Raw genomic sequence first — 20,269 nt, 5'->3', positions numbered from 1 at the left:
TGACAAATCCTATCTACTCGGGAAGAAGGGCATGAATAGAAAATAGTACTAGATTAACCAAAACATCTACTTGTAGTAAACTACCACCTCGGATGGAACAGGGATATTTATGAAAGATTTTTAAAATGTTGCTAAGCAATTTAATTCTTAGACACATGTAAGGACCCATCGCGAATTTTCATCGTTGCAATTTTCTGGCACAGAATTTTATTCTTCGTGTGACATTTACTTGTTATATCGTCGGCTTAGAGTGTAAACCTGCTAACTCCACTTTTAAACTCGTGGCAAAATTGTTAAAAAATAAAATATTTCTAAATGTTTGAATTAATTCAAGCCAGCATAAAGTTATTCCTTAGATTTCATATTATTAGATGTAAACGAATTGATAAGATTTGAAAGCTTTTTGTATTTTTAACCAATTTTTGAAATCATTTTTATGTGGAGTTAGCAGGTTTACACTCTAAAACGACGATATGATTTTTGCATTAACATTAGTGGTGGCGTTTTTATGTTATAAGCGCTTGAAGGTAGTCATATTGATTTTTTTATTTGATTTTTTCTAAATCAAACGTGAAAACTTTTTTTTTTTCCTAACTTTTCGACAAAACTTTGGTAATTTTATATTTATATTCGTTCAACAATCTTATTAGAATTCATTTAAGACTTTTACCTGAAAAGTGCATTGCGTATATCTTGAAATATTAGGTGTTTTTTATTACCACCGGGCTTAACTGGACAAAAAATACGCATCGGGGCTTAACCTGAAATCTTGGCAGCACTGTATATTGAATGTTCCGAAAACACAAGACACAATAAATATTTAGAGTTGCCATATTTTTCACTTTCGAGTTTTTCCTTTATTTTCATGTATGTTTTACAAGAAACAATACAATAATGCATGCTAGTAAACTTAGTTAAATACATTTTATCATTCCAAACGTGAGTTTTCACGTTTCGTCGCCTCAATAAAATATTGTCGTATGTGCAAAATTGAGGTTTTGAGATTTGAATGCAGTTTTGCTAATTGATTTTTTCTCTTTCATTCTGTGAAATCCGTTTTTCGATATCTGTCTTCGTTTCCGAGATAATCAGTATGCATTTTGTCGTATGTGTAGGTTTACAAACATTTTCAGTATCTATTTGTCGTAAGTGCACTGAAAACGTGCACATACGACAAAAATTATCACATACTACAATTTTTTCATACAAAATCTGTGTTTTCTTCGTTCGGTAAATAATTGTAGTATGTGCTATTTTTGCTACACATACGACAATATTTTACTGGAATTTCGGTAAACGTTTGTCGTATGTCCCATAAGGAAATACACAGACGAGTGTAATTTCAGTCGCAATCAATATGTCGAGCAGGGCTGACGAGTCACCTGCGGCAAGTTTATCGGAGGTGCTTTATGCGTAATATGATAATGCATACTAAATGCTTAAAAAGTGGTTTTATGATTTTATTTTATTTAGAATGAGCAACGAAATATAGGATGATGAATTCCTCGATGTCGATCCATTAGGTTCGCCCAATGAGTGTTCTGAATCCAGTGACAAGGACTTTTCAGCAGACGATGAAGATAACGGCGATCCCACGTACCAGTTAGAAAATCAAAATGAAAACTCGGCCCTCCGAAATTTTTATGAAGCTGCACATGATATTCTTATGTCTATACTCCATCCACATCTAAAAATAATCAACCCAACGATCGGAATCTACCATTCTAATTCTCAAAATTGTTCAAAAATAACATAAAAATGTTTTATTTTTTCTCTGAATTAAATGTGATTTAAGTTTTTTTCTGTTTGGACAAAAAAAAGTATAAGTATTTTAAGAACGTCCATTCCACACGCAGAAGACACAAACATTGACTTTGTTTTCAGTCTATCTCGTTGAAGAAGCAACCTTTTTTCTTGAAACTTGGTAGGTGTTAAAGGCTCATGATAAAATTGATGTTCTAGAAGTTTCACGAAAAACTAATTTAACGTAGCCAAATTATTCACAGATAAAGCGGTAACGGAGAAGACGCGTACAAATATTCTCCGTTACCGTCTTTGTCTGTTAATAATTTAGCTATTTTGAATTCGTTTTTCTTGAAACTTCTAGAACTTCAACTTTATAATGTGCCCTTAAGACCTACCAAGTTTCAAGAAAAAAGATTGCTTCTTCAACGAGATATACTGGATAATTGTTGTTGAAAAATAACATAAAAATAATACTTTTTCTGTGAATTCAATTTTATTTTAAGTTTTTTTCTTTTGTTTAAACAAAAAAAAATATATTTTAAGAATCAAGAGTTAAGTTGCTCTACTTTAAAATAATAAATTAACGTAAACCGTTTAAAAAGAAAAAACCTTGTTCTATGTGCTTTTTTTTCGCATCGAAAATGTCGTATGTCGTAAACAAGAGTAGGATTAAACTTTGTTTATTTTTTGTCGTATGTGTCATGAATTTGTCGTATGTGTTTGACTTACAAATTTTTTCTGTGAAAACGTTACATACGACAACGGCATATCTGACAAAATTGACTATTATTTGTTTCTGGATTGGAATATTGAAATAATTCTAATAGCCTTTTCACACCAGACCCAAAAACGCGGTTTATGGCAAAAAGTTTTCAAAAACCTGAAAAGCGTTCACACCACAAATTTACAGGTTTTTGTTTGACGTTTAAAAATTTTTGACATCCAAATGTCAAGTTTTCGATGGGATTTAATTTTTGTTGTTTAAATCAGCTTGAGCTCACAAAATTGATCAAATAAAATGAACTCTGACAATTTAAATATAATTTTATTTATTTGGTCGTTAAATTGTGTAGTTTCATTTTAATTTCTTCCTGAGAATAATATATTGGCCGCCCCCAAATTCTTTAGACATTTTGATGTAAATATGACCGGCTGCCTTTGAGCTGTGGCTCCTTTTCAGCCCAAAGTTCCAACAGGAACTCTTCATCTTAGGTCCTCCACATATTTTTTTTTTTTGGTTTATTTTTTCTGCTCTGCCATTTTCTATAATTGAAAGAAATAAAAAAAGAAATTTGATTAATATTATCAAAATAAAATCAACAACAACTTGTTATCTTTGCCTGTCAGTTCTTTTTTTTTTTTGTCTGCTGTCAGTTCTTTTTTTTTGTCTGCTGAATTGTTGCTGAATTCCTCAAAAGGTTTGTTTGGTTATTTCGTTTGGAGTTGAATGTTTTCATTTTCAGGTTTTTGGCGAGTTTAATCAAAAACTTGTGTTTTACGAAAACTTGTGGTTTATGAAAAATGTATGGAAAAACTTGTGTTTTTGATATAGGTTTTTGGGGTTTTTCGCAAAAACCGGGTTTTTGGCTTGGTGTGAAAAGGCTATAACGCAATTCAATAGGCAAATGTTTTCTGTATATACCATGATATTTTTAAAAAAATTCACCGTACAGTTTTCGAGAAAAAAAATTCTGAACTTTGATTGCGTTTTCCCAAAAGTAGCCGAATGTAACATACGACATTAATTTATTGAGGCGACGGTTTGTAAACAAATTCTAAACAATTTCTGAAAAAATTAGTTTGGTAGCACAGATTTAAAACTGTTCAAAAAGTTAAGCCCAGAGAAATCTCCGTTCTAAACAACTAAGCCCACGGGGCTAAAGTGTTGTTGTATTTAACATGTAAATTGCTTAGCCCCGACTCCGTTTTTTTTGTCCAGTTAAGACCAGTTGTAATAAAAAACACGCCTATTGCCATTTCAATGCAACCACGTCAAACAAAATTTCGCATATTTTTTCTATGAGAGCTATTTTCAAACCTCATTTTCTCCGCTTTTTTGTTTCCTAAATATTTTTGATATTTCTGTATAAGTTATCGATAAAATAACAAGAAGTACACTGGCATTACTGTTTTTGTCGATATAAAAGTAAAATCTGGATAATTATCATAATTTTTCAAATATTGATACAGAAATAGTTGTTGTTGTTGTTTTTAATATGTTTTGATTACCTCGATGTTGTGTTTTTGTGCAAAATCTATAATAGATAAACAAAAAAACACCTTTTAATAAATAAATAAAAGTAATCAATTGCATGCCAAAACCTGCACATGTGGTTGTCAGGTAAATGTCAACCAATTGGTACTTAAAGTACTAGATTTATTTTTGTGTTCAATACAACCTAATCTGAAATTTTGACGTTTTCGATGAAAACTGTCACTTCCATCTTTCGTGAACTCCGATATTTGACGTTTTATATCATTAGTTGTGTTTTTTCCAAGCTTTGTGGTCGGTAAAATAATATTCTTTATCTTTTTGGAATAAAACAAAATAAGTTTTTATCAAAAAATATAATCTCTTCAAAATTCCCAGGTACATAACAAATATAATTAATCTAGAATTAGTGTATCAATAATTTTGCTTTGTTTTTGTAGCAACTGAATTACAGACAAAATTATGGCTACCGATATTTTAATGGCCCAAGATAATGTTGAAGGAACTCATGCTGAGACCAGAAATCAATTGGAACAGTTTACCATTCTTGCAAAAACGGCCCATGGAGCCGCATGTTTGGAACTAATAAAGCAAGTTTTAGAAGCACCAGGAATTTATGTATTCGCCGAACTTTTGGTCATGCCAAATATCATTGAGGTAACAAAGGAATAATTCATTTTTTTGTCAATTCCCAAGTTTTTTTTTCTTTAGTTACAAAATGGTCCTAATGCAAGATACTATAGTACTCTCAATCTTTTTGCTTATGGAACCTACAAGCAGTACTCTCAGAATCCATCTGAATATCTTGAGTTGACAACAGCCATGCGAAAGAAGCTCCAACACTTGACAATTGTTTCATTAGCGATCAAGAACAAGTGTATTCCCTATAGTGTACTTTTGGAAGAATTGGAAGTCGAGAATGTACGTCATCTCGAAGATGTTATCATTGAAGCAATTTATGCAGGTAAGTTTAATAAGTGGAGTAAATATGTTTTGGAATACAATCATTTTTCTTTAGAAAATAAATTGTTTGCTGATAGGTGAATTGAAATTTGTAGATTGTAGTGCTAGTTTCTTGCATTGAATATCAATAAGCACTCATGTACTGGGGTAAGAAATTTAAAGAAATTGTTTTTCTTAAAATTTTCTTATTCAAACTAACCATCAGTATCGCGGAACTTGACCAAATATTTAGTCCCTAACGTTTCTGAACCTGTCCAAAGTCTTATTGAATAGTAAAGAACTCGGATGTTTAAATGCTAAAATTTAAATTTATAACTACACTCTTGCTCAAAATTAAAGTAATTACCTTTACTTTTGCAGTTAAACTCCTGTATCTCATTTTAAATAGGTTTAAAATAATTCAAATGCGTATTTTTGAGTTTTATAGCAAGTCAAGGAAATGTTAATCAGCAACAGTATGCTATAATTTTATTCAATACTTAGTATTGCCTCCTCTAGCGCATATGGCAACTTGGAGTCATCTTTCCATTCCACGAATTGATTTGTGAAGGTGTTGTTGAAAAATATTCGCTGACTCTTCTTTCAATGTAGCTTTCAGCTAATGAAGACTGCTTGAATGTAGATTAATGTGGCGAAAGCGTCTCTCAGCATTTCCAAGACATGTTCTATTGAATTTAAATCAGGTTTTCTTGGTTGGTCTATCCAAAGTTTGTATACCAACGTCTTGAACATATTCTGAAACCACTTTAGCACTATGAGCTCGTCCATTACCGTGCATCAGAATAAAATGTGGACCAATTATAGGGCTGATTCACATTGATGCTGTTCGAAGATATCACTCACTACGTGAGTGTTGCAAAGTAGATTATATCACAGTTAATTGTATGACCTTCTTTTAAAAAGTCCCCGTGTTGACAAACTTTATCAAAGCTCTTCCCAAATCATGACCACAAGCATTTAATTCCATCACTTGAATGAAAGGTGACTTTTGTCTCATCTGAGAATAGAACCATGATACTAAGTTATAAAGTTATAATTAGACATTGTCCTATTAATTAAGATTTTGGGAATACCAACGTTTGCTTTCTAGACTACTGAAATAAAACGTTTTTTTCAACAACCTTAAAATATGATAAACCGCCATCAACAGCTTTCTGACGTTTTCATTTTGATTCACTTTTAGGTGCAATTCATTTTTCAATTCAATTTTTTTTTTAAGTAGATTTGTCTTACCGGAATATTATAAAACGATCTTGAATGTTTGTATCTTACAACGATTCCTTGAGATGATAATATACGCAAATAAACAGTAGACTGAATTATTATATACTGAAAAAATTATTTATTTTTGTTTATGTGTAGTTATATCTTGCTTTTAAATATTTTCTTTTTACTTGGTCTAGCCTTTAACATTTTTGGTGTTAAAGTTTTCTAAGCACATGATTTCAGGGGGCATGAGGCTTTTGGAAGGTTTCTGGTGCGACATGTCACAGAAAAGGTTGGGAAACACTGAACTAATCGGATATCAAAATCGTTTTTGGTTTCAGGGTCATCATTGGTAACAAACGATGATGGGACGCGCCCGGGCGGCAGCATCCTGACTATGTTTTTTCCAAAACTGATAAAAAATATTTAAGATTTTTTTTTAACTTCCTGAATTCTTTTTCAATTTTCATATTTTAGAACAACTTTTTTTAAAGTCAGATAGAAGCTTTTTTTGGCAACCAAAGATAAAAAGAATACTTCTTGAAGATACAATTGTACGCCTAAAGACGTTATATAAAAAAGTCTGCAAATATCTTCATTATTTTTTTGAAAGAGTAAACAAAAATACTCTCGAATTTGTTTCTTTTAAAAAGGTTTTAAAGATAGCTTTCAAAAATTCAAAATGAAAATACTTTTCATGAAGGTCTTAAAGATGTTCAAAAGACATTTTTTTTAAACTAAAATAGATAAACACTTTTATAGAGGAAATTAACTGGCCATAAAGAGGTATTGAATGGTATTAAACAGATTAAACTAAAAGCCAATAAAGAGATGATATTGTTTGTTGAACTCTTCAAGAGTTTATGTTTTGCTTTGGAAAGCTATATACACTAAACTCAGTCTAATAACATACCGTTTTAAAAAAGATGAAAATGAAGAAGACATTTTATGATCCCACAAAAGCTGTACAAACTATATTATTCTTGTTTTGAAGCTTATAACATAATTTTTAAATATTGCTTTATTGATATAGTACACCATATTTCTAATAAATGGCACCAATAGTTTTTAATTGTTAGTTAATGTTGAAAGCTCGTTTTTTTGAAAATAAGCAAATTTGTGTAAAAACTAAGAAATTCAGAAAAAATATTTTTCCTGCTTAAACTAACGGTGTTATATTTTTGGATTTTAGGAAAGTGCCTAAAAATAAATATTAGATATTTTTTTCTTTTAATTTTTGCATTTACATATTAACAAAAATAAATTATTTCAACTTATTTTTTACTCCGTAAAGTTTAGAATAACTAAGTAAATACTGAAGTTATTGAATTTTTAAAAGAATAGTGTTTTATTATATAGTTGAAGGCAAGTCGATTGACATTAATAATTTTAAAACGTACGCTCTTGGGTTACAAGGGGTTAAGGGTTAAAAATTAACTTAATTTGAAAAAAAAAAAATAATTTATGTATTCAAAATCACACGCACAATAACGTGCGCGAAAATCAAAATTTTTGGTAAACTGTGTCCTTGCTATAAATTTGAGATCTATAGTTAGAATATTTCTATTCATAAACTCGGTGTTATGGATGTCAAAAATTTTTCTATGTATCAAATTTCCCATCAGTTGCAAATTTCTTCCCGATAGATTTTGCTCATCATATTTTTTTTTACTAAAAAAACGTCGTTGACATTTTCAGTCAAATAAATTAGATTTTGTGAAAAAAAAACTTTATATTTAAGGGTCAGTGAATAATGTCGTTGATAGATTTATTTTGTGGAGAGAAATTCGATTTGAGGAATCCATTATAAGAAGAAAATTACGGGATGCTTCAAATCCGTTGGAGTTACGAAATGATATGTGAAAGGTTTTTAATTTCAACTCATTCTCCGCTAATTGTTATCTTTAGTTTTTTACTGAATCTCCGACTTACTAAAGAACTCAGGGATGTTGAAGTCACGCATTGAAGAGACAACAATCCATACCGAAGTTTCTTAAACAAACAAGAAGCAACTTTCTTAGGATTTTGTGGACAAGGGAGTTATTAACTTAGTATTGGAAATGATTTTAACGTTTGGTATGGCAAAACCAAGACTAAAATATCCTCCCATTTTATATTAAATGACGGCTTTGCGCAAATGCCTATGTAACCTCGGGATTTGCTTCCAATAACTCACAAGTCTGTTGCAAACTATACTAGCCCTAAATCAGGCAAATAATTTTATTATTATTATTAATCTTTATTTTTTCTAATAAAAGATACAAACTTATAATTAAATAAAAGATTTACAAGCATGGCTTATAAGCCGTCTGCTGGTTATTTCAAAGATATTTCAATTTAAGAGTGAATTATTATTTTTATAAAGCAAATCAAAAGAAAGAAGTACAAAATAATTAATATTTATAATTATATAAAAAATATGAAAATAAAGACATGCTAGAGTGATATGCTGCAATTCATGAATTTTAAAATTCAAATTAAAGAAAAAATACAAAATGTTAAACAATATACATAATGTTAAACAATATTTCAATATATATATATTTTTTTTTTATTCATTTTGGAATAAATCCGGGCTTTTAGTTTAGCTAAAACAAAAACATAATTTAATAATGACAATAAATCTTTAAATACATTTTTTATTGAAAAGTGTTGTTATAATGGAATACATCCGGGCTTTTAGTTTAGCTAAAACAAAATTAATGGTAACTACATATTTATCAGAGATTGTGAACTTAATTCTTTGATATATCAAGATTAAAAATTAATGTTTAATGTTAAATATTTATACAAAATACAACCTAAAATATAAAAAAGAATATAAGACTTGCAACATCCTGTGTAAATCGGGCTTTTAGTTAAAAATCTAAAACAAAATTATATTAGATTGGTTAGGTTAAAGTATGTATTCCTATACGCTTCTGAAGAAAACCGGATAAGAAATTTCCAACCACACTCTCCATTAAGAACCGCAAGGCAATCTTCTAATGAAAGGAAACTCTTATTAAAATAAACGCGTCGTATTTCCTGTAAAATAGGACACGATGCTATTAGATGAAAAACTGTTTCGGCTTCATTCAGATTACACAATGTGCAATAGGGGTAAATATCATTTCTGTGAGGTCTGTAGTTTAGTTCTAGCATTTCCGTGCGCAGCTTGAATATCAAACTCATCTCGTTAACAGTGAACTCGTTTCGAAAGTAATTTGATGAACCTAGATAAAGATTAAGTTTACTGTATATTGACCTTGATACCGACACCCTCGCTCGATCGAGAAATGACTGAAACATTTGGTCATTTACCGTAGTAATACAGTCGTAAAGGAAAGTTCTCCATGAATCTAAACCGTCAAGATCTAAAGCCAAAGTTAAATTGTGTTCCGAAGCCAATTCAATGTAACGCCACTTGTAGAATCCTTTTCTGCAAATTATTGTTTGATCTTTGCATGACTTTGATCATATAGTCTGCATTTGCTTTTAGATTCCTTATGAAAATCGGAGGTAGCCCAGATTCAATGTGAATGGCATAACTCGGTGTATTCGGTGGAAGTCTAAAGATTCGTTTGAAAAAATATCTCTGAATCGTTTCCATCTCTTCTGCTTCTTTGTATCCGTAAACTTCATTACCATAACAAAAACAGCTCTTAATGGTTGCATCGAACACTTAAAATTTTGAAGTCGGATCAATACTTTTGTTTATATGACCACATGCGGTTGACAGCTGTTTTAGCTGTCTTTTATGTGAACTCGAAAATTCAAATTGTGTGAAATGGTGAAGCCTAAATATTTGAAATTTTGAACTACTTCTAAAATAGAACCATTGAGATTCGAAGTGCGATGGTTCCCTGCTCCACGGTTCTGGGGACGAAATTTGTGTAAAAACTAAGAAATTCAGAAAAAATATTTTTCCTGCTTAAACTAACGGTGTTATATTTTTGGATTTTAGGAAAGTGCCTAAAAATAAATATTAGATATTTTTTTCTTTTAATTTTTGCATTTACATATTAACAAAAATAAATTATTTCAACTTATTTTTTACTCCGTAAAGTTTAGAATAACTAAGTAAATACTGAAGTTATTGAATTTTTAAAAGAATAGTGTTTTATTATATAGTTGAAGGCAAGTCGATTGACATTAATAATTTTAAAACGTACGCTCTTGGGTTACAAGGGGTTAAGGGTTAAAAATTAACTTAATTTGAAAAAAAAAAAATAATTTATGTATTCAAAATCACACGCACAATAACGTGCGCGAAAATCAAAATTTTTGGTAAACTGTGTCCTTGCTATAAATTTGAGATCTATAGTTAGAATATTTCTATTCATAAACTCGGTGTTATGGATGTCAAAAATTTTTCTATGTATCAAATTTCCCATCAGTTGCAAATTTCTTCCCGATAGATTTTGCTCATCATATTTTTTTTTACTAAAAAAACGTCGTTGACATTTTCAGTCAAATAAATTAGATTTTGTGAAAAAAAAACTTTATATTTAAGGGTCAGTGAATAATGTCGTTGATAGATTTATTTTGTGGAGAGAAATTCGATTTGAGGAATCCATTATAAGAAGAAAATTACGGGATGCTTCAAATCCGTTGGAGTTACGAAATGATATGTGAAAGGTTTTTAATTTCAACTCATTCTCCGCTAATTGTTATCTTTAGTTTTTTACTGAATCTCCGACTTACTAAAGAACTCAGGGATGTTGAAGTCACGCATTGAAGAGACAACAATCCATACCGAAGTTTCTTAAACAAACAAGAAGCAACTTTCTTAGGATTTTGTGGACAAGGGAGTTATTAACTTAGTATTGGAAATGATTTTAACGTTTGGTATGGCAAAACCAAGACTAAAATATCCTCCCATTTTATATTAAATGACGGCTTTGCGCAAATGCCTATGTAACCTCGGGATTTGCTTCCAATAACTCACAAGTCTGTTGCAAACTATACTAGCCCTAAATCAGGCAAATAATTTTATTATTATTATTAATCTTTATTTTTTCTAATAAAAGATACAAACTTATAATTAAATAAAAGATTTACAAGCATGGCTTATAAGCCGTCTGCTGGTTATTTCAAAGATATTTCAATTTAAGAGTGAATTATTATTTTTATAAAGCAAATCAAAAGAAAGAAGTACAAAATAATTAATATTTATAATTATATAAAAAATATGAAAATAAAGACATGCTAGAGTGATATGCTGCAATTCATGAATTTTAAAATTCAAATTAAAGAAAAAATACAAAATGTTAAACAATATACATAATGTTAAACAATATTTCAATATATATATATTTTTTTTTTATTCATTTTGGAATAAATCCGGGCTTTTAGTTTAGCTAAAACAAAAACATAATTTAATAATGACAATAAATCTTTAAATACATTTTTTATTGAAAAGTGTTGTTATAATGGAATACATCCGGGCTTTTAGTTTAGCTAAAACAAAATTAATGGTAACTACATATTTATCAGAGATTGTGAACTTAATTCTTTGATATATCAAGATTAAAAATTAATGTTTAATGTTAAATATTTATACAAAATACAACCTAAAATATAAAAAAGAATATAAGACTTGCAACATCCTGTGTAAATCGGGCTTTTAGTTAAAAATCTAAAACAAAATTATATTAGATTGGTTAGGTTAAAGTATGTATTCCTATACGCTTCTGAAGAAAACCGGATAAGAAATTTCCAACCACACTCTCCATTAAGAACCGCAAGGCAATCTTCTAATGAAAGGAAACTCTTATTAAAATAAACGCGTCGTATTTCCTGTAAAATAGGACACGATGCTATTAGATGAAAAACTGTTTCGGCTTCATTCAGATTACACAATGTGCAATAGGGGTAAATATCATTTCTGTGAGGTCTGTAGTTTAGTTCTAGCATTTCCGTGCGCAGCTTGAATATCAAACTCATCTCGTTAACAGTGAACTCGTTTCGAAAGTAATTTGATGAACCTAGATAAAGATTAAGTTTACTGTATATTGACCTTGATACCGACACCCTCGCTCGATCGAGAAATGACTGAAACATTTGGTCATTTACCGTAGTAATACAGTCGTAAAGGAAAGTTCTCCATGAATCTAAACCGTCAAGATCTAAAGCCAAAGTTAAATTGTGTTCCGAAGCCAATTCAATGTAACGCCACTTGTAGAATCCTTTTCTGCAAATTATTGTTTGATCTTTGCATGACTTTGATCATATAGTCTGCATTTGCTTTTAGATTCCTTATGAAAATCGGAGGTAGCCCAGATTCAATGTGAATGGCATAACTCGGTGTATTCGGTGGAAGTCTAAAGATTCGTTTGAAAAAATATCTCTGAATCGTTTCCATCTCTTCTGCTTCTTTGTATCCGTAAACTTCATTACCATAACAAAAACAGCTCTTAATGGTTGCATCGAACACTTAAAATTTTGAAGTCGGATCAATACTTTTGTTTATATGACCACATGCGGTTGACAGCTGTTTTAGCTGTCTTTTATGTGAACTCGAAAATTCAAATTGTGTGAAATGGTGAAGCCTAAATATTTGAAATTTTGAACTACTTCTAAAATAGAACCATTGAGATTCGAAGTGCGATGGTTCCCTGCTCCACGGTTCTGGGGACGAAAAATCATAACTTTAGACTTCGAAGTATTGATCTTTAAGTCCCACAGATCACAATATTGTTTCAACTTATTAATTTGAAGTTGAAGTGTCACAGGGTTATCCGTCAAAATCACGAGATCATCCGCGTAAAGCAGCACTTTAATAAAAATATCACCAAAAACAACGCCACCAGGTAAATGATCCTCAACATCGTTAATAAACAGAGAAAAAATTAACCGACTCAAAATACAGCCCTGTGGAACTCCCGTATCGGACCTAAATTCTTTTGACTTGTTCCTGCCGTTCGAAACCACAGCAGTCATATTAAAGAGAAGTTGCTCATATACTTTTATAAATTTGGTCGATAACCCAATACCTGCGAGTTTGTCAAAAGCCGCTTTAAAGTCAACGAAAAATGCATAAAGATTTGTTTTTTTTCTCTATAAAACGTCTAGCAACACTTGTGAGCGTAAAGATTTGGTCGATTGTTGAAAGATTAGCTCTAAAACCTGCTTGAAAGCAGCTTATTTTGTTATTAGATTCAACCCAATTCGTAAGTCTAAATACAGAACTTGAGTGAATAGTGAATAGCAAATAATTTAAAAAAAAATAAAACAAACCTAATTAAACAAATTACTTACATTTTTTTAGAATAACAATCCGCAAGTAAAAAAAACCAAGGCCAACAACGAAGAAATAAATTAATGTGAAAGGAAACGTCAAAACAAAAATGGCGCCTATTCACAATAGTTTTTGGTCAATAGAGAAAAATTTATCAATTAATAATCGTAATACCAAAATGTCTATCAAATGATATCTTTATCGTTTATCTATCAATAAAAAAGATGATCAATTCAGGGTTAATCCAATAATGTGTCATTTTGTTGTATCCTCATTTAAGTCTGAATGTTAATGAATGAATGTTAAAAAATAAAAGACGAATGGTTAATGTTTCATAAATTAATTTATCAACAAGTCCAGCCACGTAAAAACAAAAAATAAAAACAATCCTTAGAAAAAAGTAGTTTTGGTTTTTCGTTAATTTCTCGAAAATGACAACATATTTATGGATCCGGTTTTCTGTTTTGCTTAAAAACAAATAAGACCATCGAATTTTTAAAACTAAAATAGTATACTTAATTACCTACATAAAATTCTGAAAAAAATAGTTTGAAAGTTTGTTTTCCGATTTTTTTTTCAAAAACTATTATAGGTATGCCATATAATGGCTTTATTTAAAGTTAATTTATTAAAGGCTTTTGGTTTAACAAAAAGGTATCGTTTGTGCAGGTGTAACCGTTGATTTTTAATATTTTTGTTTTCAAAATAATAAAATAATTTTAAATTGCCTCTTCCCGCTAAACGATTTTTTTTCTTGTCTCGATTCTCAACGCAAGCTACACGCTCTAGCTTTTTGGCACATTCCTCCTGAATCACCCTGTATTTGACGGTACAATACGACATTTAGAAATTTTAAAGAAATTTGTAAACAATATTAATAAAGAAACAATACATTTTCTGGACTTAAATATTAAAAAGAACAACAACAAATCAAAATAGACTATATAAATCTTTTAACATAAATTATTAAAAACGCAACCATTCAACAAAACTTCTCAAAACAAAAACAAATAATGACATAGGAGCGGGGTGTTAAAATGTGACGATTGCACCAAACATTATATTGGACAAACGGGGAGAACTTTCCTAGACAGATTTAACATTTAAGGAATCTTACCTAAACAAAATACAAAATCAAACTTCGACAAAGGAGAGAACTTGATGCCCTCGAAAAATTTGAAATCTAGAAATCACATAAGAAATAAAATGCACGACTGGGTCGCACGAACTTGCTCTTAGAGTTAAAGTTGCTTAAATTTTTAAGACTTTTTATATAGAAATTTGGAAAAAAAATAAAATTCGTTAAAAAAAAAAAATAAAATAAAATCTGAAATTGAATTGCCTGCCAAAACAAGTATGCAGTTTTGATTGATATATTAACATGCATTTTTAGAAAAAAAAATTTCAAAATCGTTAGAGCCGTTTTTTAAAAAACTAGTTTTTTATAAATATTTTTTTGGAAAAAAAGTTTTAAAATAAAATTGGTATGCCATTTTGTAGAAATCACTAATCAACATCTAAAAACAAAATTTCAAAAAAATTCAATGTCCCGTTTTCGAAAATTTGATTTTTCAAAAAAAAATTTTCAAAATTTTTTTAAAAATCCAAAAATTATTTTTTTGAAAATTTTATTTTTGGTTTATATTTAAATTGTATAAATGCTTCTTCACAAAAAGTTTCGTTGAAATCGAATATGCAGTTTCGGAGATAATCGGATTTGAAAAAAACGGTTCTATGGCAGGTACCGTTAATAATGAATTTCGAAAAAAAAAATTTTCCATAAAACGATAAACCTTAGCTTAAAACTAACATTTGAATTTTTTAAACAAAATCGTTGGAGCCGTTTTCAAGATATTTCAATTTTACTAAAATCGGTATATGACAAGTACCGTTATTTTTGGTCCAAAAAAATTAATTCCAAAAACCCCTCTGGAGAGTCGCCAAATAACGCTACATACCAAGTTTGGCATCAATCGGCCCATCCGTTTAGGCTGTAGCTTCGTTTACAGACAGACAGACTGACAGACTGACAGACAGACAGACAGACAGACGGACTTCCGGGACCCACTTTTTTGGCATTGTCTACCATCGTAATGTCATGGAAAAATGTTATCTCAACTTTTTTTTTTTGTACGAATGCATAACTTGATATATAGTACCTATATCGCAAGTAAAAAGAAGACGACCCTCTTAGCGACAAGTTGACATTAAAGACAAATGCATTATTTGGCATCGTTTTAAAACACGCCAAAAGATGAAAGAAGACAACGCACTTTATGTTAAAACAATTACATTTAAACACAGCCAAATAAGAAACTAAACGAAAACAATCAAATCACTAGAACAGGGAAAATAAACAGGTACATCACATCACCATCAAGCATTAATCAGTTTAAGAAGCCCAAAAATGGAATAAGTCATTCCGAAACGCGTTGCCATATAATCAACTCTCTGTAGACACACCTCTTTTTTGTGATATGATAAGAACACGGGTGTGAATTTGGCTTTTACTTTTTCATAACATTATTACTTCTTTCGGTCTAAATATTTTATTGAGAATATACAGGGTGTCTCACAGTCACCACCCATAGCCGTAGCTAGGATTTCATTTCGGGGGGGGGTTAGCTCAGACCAAACAAAATTTTTTTTTAGAAATCACAATACTTTGTATCAACTATATGTAACTGAAGTCGATTCTAAATCCCGCTAAATCAAATAGTCATTTGAACTGTGTAGAAGCGAAAAATTTGCCAATATCCTTTTTAAGTATTTTTTAGGAGAGGAATTCGTAGTTAAAAGTTTAAAAAAGCCCTGCTTACGGTAAACGAATTTAAAAATGGCCGAATATTCAGCGGCATCTCTAGTTTTGTAGGTACAAAGAGTGATAAGTTGGTTGATATAAATTGCGAGCGTTAGCGAGCAAGAAAATTTTTTTTAAGAAACAAATTTTAACCATTCTAAGGCTTTATAAAAAAAATTATTTCGTACAATTTAATATATAAAACATTGAAAATGGACTTTTTCTTGCACTGAAACTTTGTAGCAGAAAATTGACAGGTACATTCTATCTATTGAGTTCTAAATGAAATTAGCAATACTTAAAAACCAAAATTTTAAATAATCCAAGTTGTTTCACATGAGCTAATTACACTGGTCAACAAGGTTTTTGTTACAGAAACCAGGGTATACCAGGTATATACTTTTCTAAAGGTTTTTTATGTGAACTCAGAAAAATTCTATCACATCGCGTTTTTGAGATATTCCCGTTAGAAAATCGAAAATCCCGCTTTTTGCCAGTTTTCGAGGTTATTTCCTAGCCTTGGTAGGTACTACAGTCTCTGAAAAAATCGATACATTTATTTTCGCTTACATACTGGATTTAAGGTTAACATAGAACAAAAGTGGGTAATAAGCAACTGAAGATATTTCGGACAGTAGAAAAGATGTTTGAAAAATTTAAATAGATTTAAGGGTAATATTTCAAAAACGAGATGTGATCGAATAAGTCCGTCTTTGGATTCGAGTTCGGCCACCGAAACCCTTTGAAAAAGCATAGTTTAGTCCCGGCAACAAAAACCCTGCATAAGTACTTGTGGTATTTAAAGGGTTCTTAAAAGAGCATTTTAAGGTGTTAACATAGTGCTTAAGGAAATGGTCAAAGAGATAAAAACTCTTTGTAATGGACCAAACAATTTTTGTTTTCCTTTGTACAAACTTCATCGACAGCTTCTGCAACGACGCAAAATTGGTAGTGATTTTAAGGGAGATTTTCGTATAGGTAATCAAATCACTAAAATACAAAAACAAATTATTTAGTGCTGCATATTAGACTTGTATATGTTTATAATATAGGTATCTTTTGATTTTCTGAAAAAAAATTTCGGGGGGGGTTAAACACCCAAAACCCCCCCCCCCCCCCCTAAATACGGCTATGTCACCACCCCAAATGAAAACTATGGATTCCCGAGGTCATTTTAAGTCGAAAAACTAGAGGTTATTTTCTCGTTTTCGTCACGTTTTCGAGTTGTGGCGGTTTTTATGATTTTTGCTCTCTTTTCCCAACTGGCTTTATCTTTGCCGAACTACGTCCGATTTGAAAGATTTTTTTACAACCAATCAAGAATTTATTAAAGTTTTAGTTTGTCCCAAAAGTTTTCTCCGCAATTTTGCATCAAACTCAATTTTTGTTCGTTTTTAAGTTGTTTTTTTTTTCACTTTCACAAAACACGTAAATGAGTATCAATTTTTTTACTCTACTCTAACCTCTATCGGTTAAAAATTGCCGGTGCTGCCGTTTTGTTTTTTTAAACTAAAAATAATTTTTCTTTTTAATTTCATAAATAAAATGATGTACAGTGACGAGCAAAAGTGGACAAATGTTTTGCCTTTTTTGAGAAAGTTTTTTAAAACTATAGACCAGTGCCAATAATTTTTGAAAATTTAGGATAAATGGTATATGAAAGGGGAAAAATAAATTGCCCACAAAAAAATTGGGGGAAAGGGGGTGGGTGGGCGAAAAAGTGGGGTGGGTGTCAAAAATCATGGTTTTTTACGATATCTGTCAAAACTAGACGTCCTATCGAAAAAAGTCAAATACAAAAGTTGTAGGTAGTATAAATGTCTAACACTATAACTCAAACATTTTTTTTCTATAACCTCAAAAATATGGGAAAAAATTCAAAAATACGATTTTTAGTTTTTTGATTTTTGATTTTTATCTATTACAAAAATGGTTGGATTTTAACAAAACTTGGTTAAAAACTACTTTGTTATGTTTTCTATCTACTGGGTAATTCCATGGTAACTCACGTTACATTCACAAAAATTTCCAACACATAAATAATTTTTTTTTTCAATTTTAATGTAAATTGATACGAAATTACTATCCATGAATGGAGCATAACTATTACTTTCATAATTAACTAAAAAAATTGTCTTTATTTTTAACATTTGCTTGGGAAAAATAAAAGTTTGATGGTACCTCACGTTACAAAAATCGGACACGAATTTTAAGAGTCCGACAGTATGAATTTTATGTGAAATTAAGAATCTCAATTTGTTTTCAATGAAGATTCCATACATACAAAATTACAAGCTTTTAATATGAGTGACAAAACCAAACATTTTTTCAATATTTCGAGGAAAAATTTTAAAATATTTAGGTAACTCACGTTACATTATTTTGGTAACTCATGTTACCTGCGATTTGTGGTTCCAAAAGTAAAGAAAAGATGCATTTTCACTCAAGTTTTTTTTTTAACCGAATAGTGTGTAACGAAGCTTGCTTAAATGTTAACTTATTTTAGCACTCACGAGGGGATATTGTCATAGTCACTATTAGACTCATCATAATTTTAGTTTGCTTGTTTTTCCGTCATTTTCATGTGAAATTCTTATGTTGTTGGCAAGCTTATGCTATAAATATGCTTTAAGATTATTAAACTCCCTGAATTTTATGTCTATCCATAAAGGAATACAACAAAGAATCTTTTCTTGCAACTTGCATAAAGAGTTGCCGTTTGTTAATATGTAGTAATTTGCTAATAAAAAAAGTAAAAAAGACTGCATAAATTGTTCAAAATTCGTGTCCACTTTTTCATGGAATTACCCTACTAAAAATGTTTTTTGAGCAAAAAGTGAATTTTTGGATTTTTGACGAATTTAATTTGAAAAAATAGCCTACTTTTCAATCAAAAAAGTTACCGAAAAAATTTTTGATTTTTGAAAATTTTGGAATGCAATTATTTCGCTTAAAACCGTGTTTAAATGATTGTGTGGAAAACTATACTTTTGTTTTAGAAAATATTGAGAAAAATTGAAAAGGACAAAAAAACGATTTTTAAGATTGATTTTTCCGTAAATGACAGTATTATTGGCGGGAAATAATTTTCCATAGAAACCAAATTATATTTTTCTAATGGTCATTGACCTTTTAAATTTGAATCAAGCACTAGAATAGCTCTTACGTGCAAAGTTTTTGAGATATTGAATTTTGAACGTCCAAAACACTATTTTTCTGACTTCGGATTCGAGATCAGCGCACAAAAAACCATTAGAAAAATATACTTTGATTTCTATAAAAAAAACTTTTTGACTAGTGAATTCGAAAAGGGAAAAAAATATCGAATGCCTTGTTCGAATTCACTAGTCAAAAAGTTTTTTTTTATAGAAATCAAAGTATAGTTTTCTAATGTTTTTTTGTGCGCTGAGCTTAAATCCGAAGTCAGAAAAATTCTATCACATCACGTTTTTGAGATATTACCATGCAAAACATCACAAAAATAGTGTTTTGGACGTTCAAAATTCAATATCTCAAACACTTTTCACGTTACATAGATCTATTATAATGCTAGATTCAAATTAAAAAGGTCAAAGGCCAATAGAAAAGTATAATTTAGTTTCTATGGAAAATTATTTTTCGCCAATATTACTGTCATTTACGGAAAAATCGATCTTAAAAACGGTTTTTTGTTTTTTTTTTTCAATTTTTCTCAATATTTTCTAAAACAAAAGTATAGTTTTTCCACGCAATCTTAAATAATAGGTTTTAATCTAAATAATTTCATTCCAAACTTTTCAAAAATCAAAAATTTTTTCGTAAACTTTTTTGATTGAAAAATAGGCTATTTTTTTAAATTAAATTCGTCAAAAATCCAAAAACTCACTTTTTGCTCAAAAAACATTTTTAGTAGATAGAAAACATAACAAAGTAGTTTTTAACCAAGTTTTGTTAAAATCCAACCATTTTTGTAAAAGATAAAAATCAAAAATCAAAAAATCGTATTTTTGAATTTTGTCCAATATTTTTGAGGTTATAGAAAAAAATTGTTTGAGTAAAAGTTGTAGACATTTATGCTACCTACAACTTTTGCATTTGACATTTTTCGATAGGACGTCTAGTTTTGACAGAAATCGTAAAA

At 30.1% G+C, this 20,269-nt stretch overlaps 1 protein-coding gene across 1 annotated transcript in view; it reads left to right on the top strand.

The window, feature by feature from the left end:
• The first annotated feature begins 4,189 nt into the window (after positions 1-4,189).
• LOC129916449 (COP9 signalosome complex subunit 7) overlaps positions 4,190-20,269 on the top strand; it is a 56,881-nt gene continuing 40,801 nt past the window's right edge. Inside the window, exons 1-3 of the mRNA XM_055996426.1 lie at positions 4,190-4,336; positions 4,399-4,615; positions 4,670-4,922. Of these exons, the coding sequence (XP_055852401.1) occupies positions 4,421-4,615; positions 4,670-4,922 (448 nt within the window). The 5' untranslated portion in view covers positions 4,190-4,336; positions 4,399-4,420. The remainder of the gene's footprint in view (positions 4,337-4,398; positions 4,616-4,669; positions 4,923-20,269) is intronic.

Source organism: Episyrphus balteatus, chromosome 1, assembly GCF_945859705.1.
Source record: "Episyrphus balteatus chromosome 1, idEpiBalt1.1, whole genome shotgun sequence".
Lineage (NCBI taxonomy): Eukaryota > Metazoa > Arthropoda > Insecta > Diptera > Syrphidae > Episyrphus > Episyrphus balteatus.
This window is presented reverse-complemented; position numbering and strand designations above follow the sequence as displayed.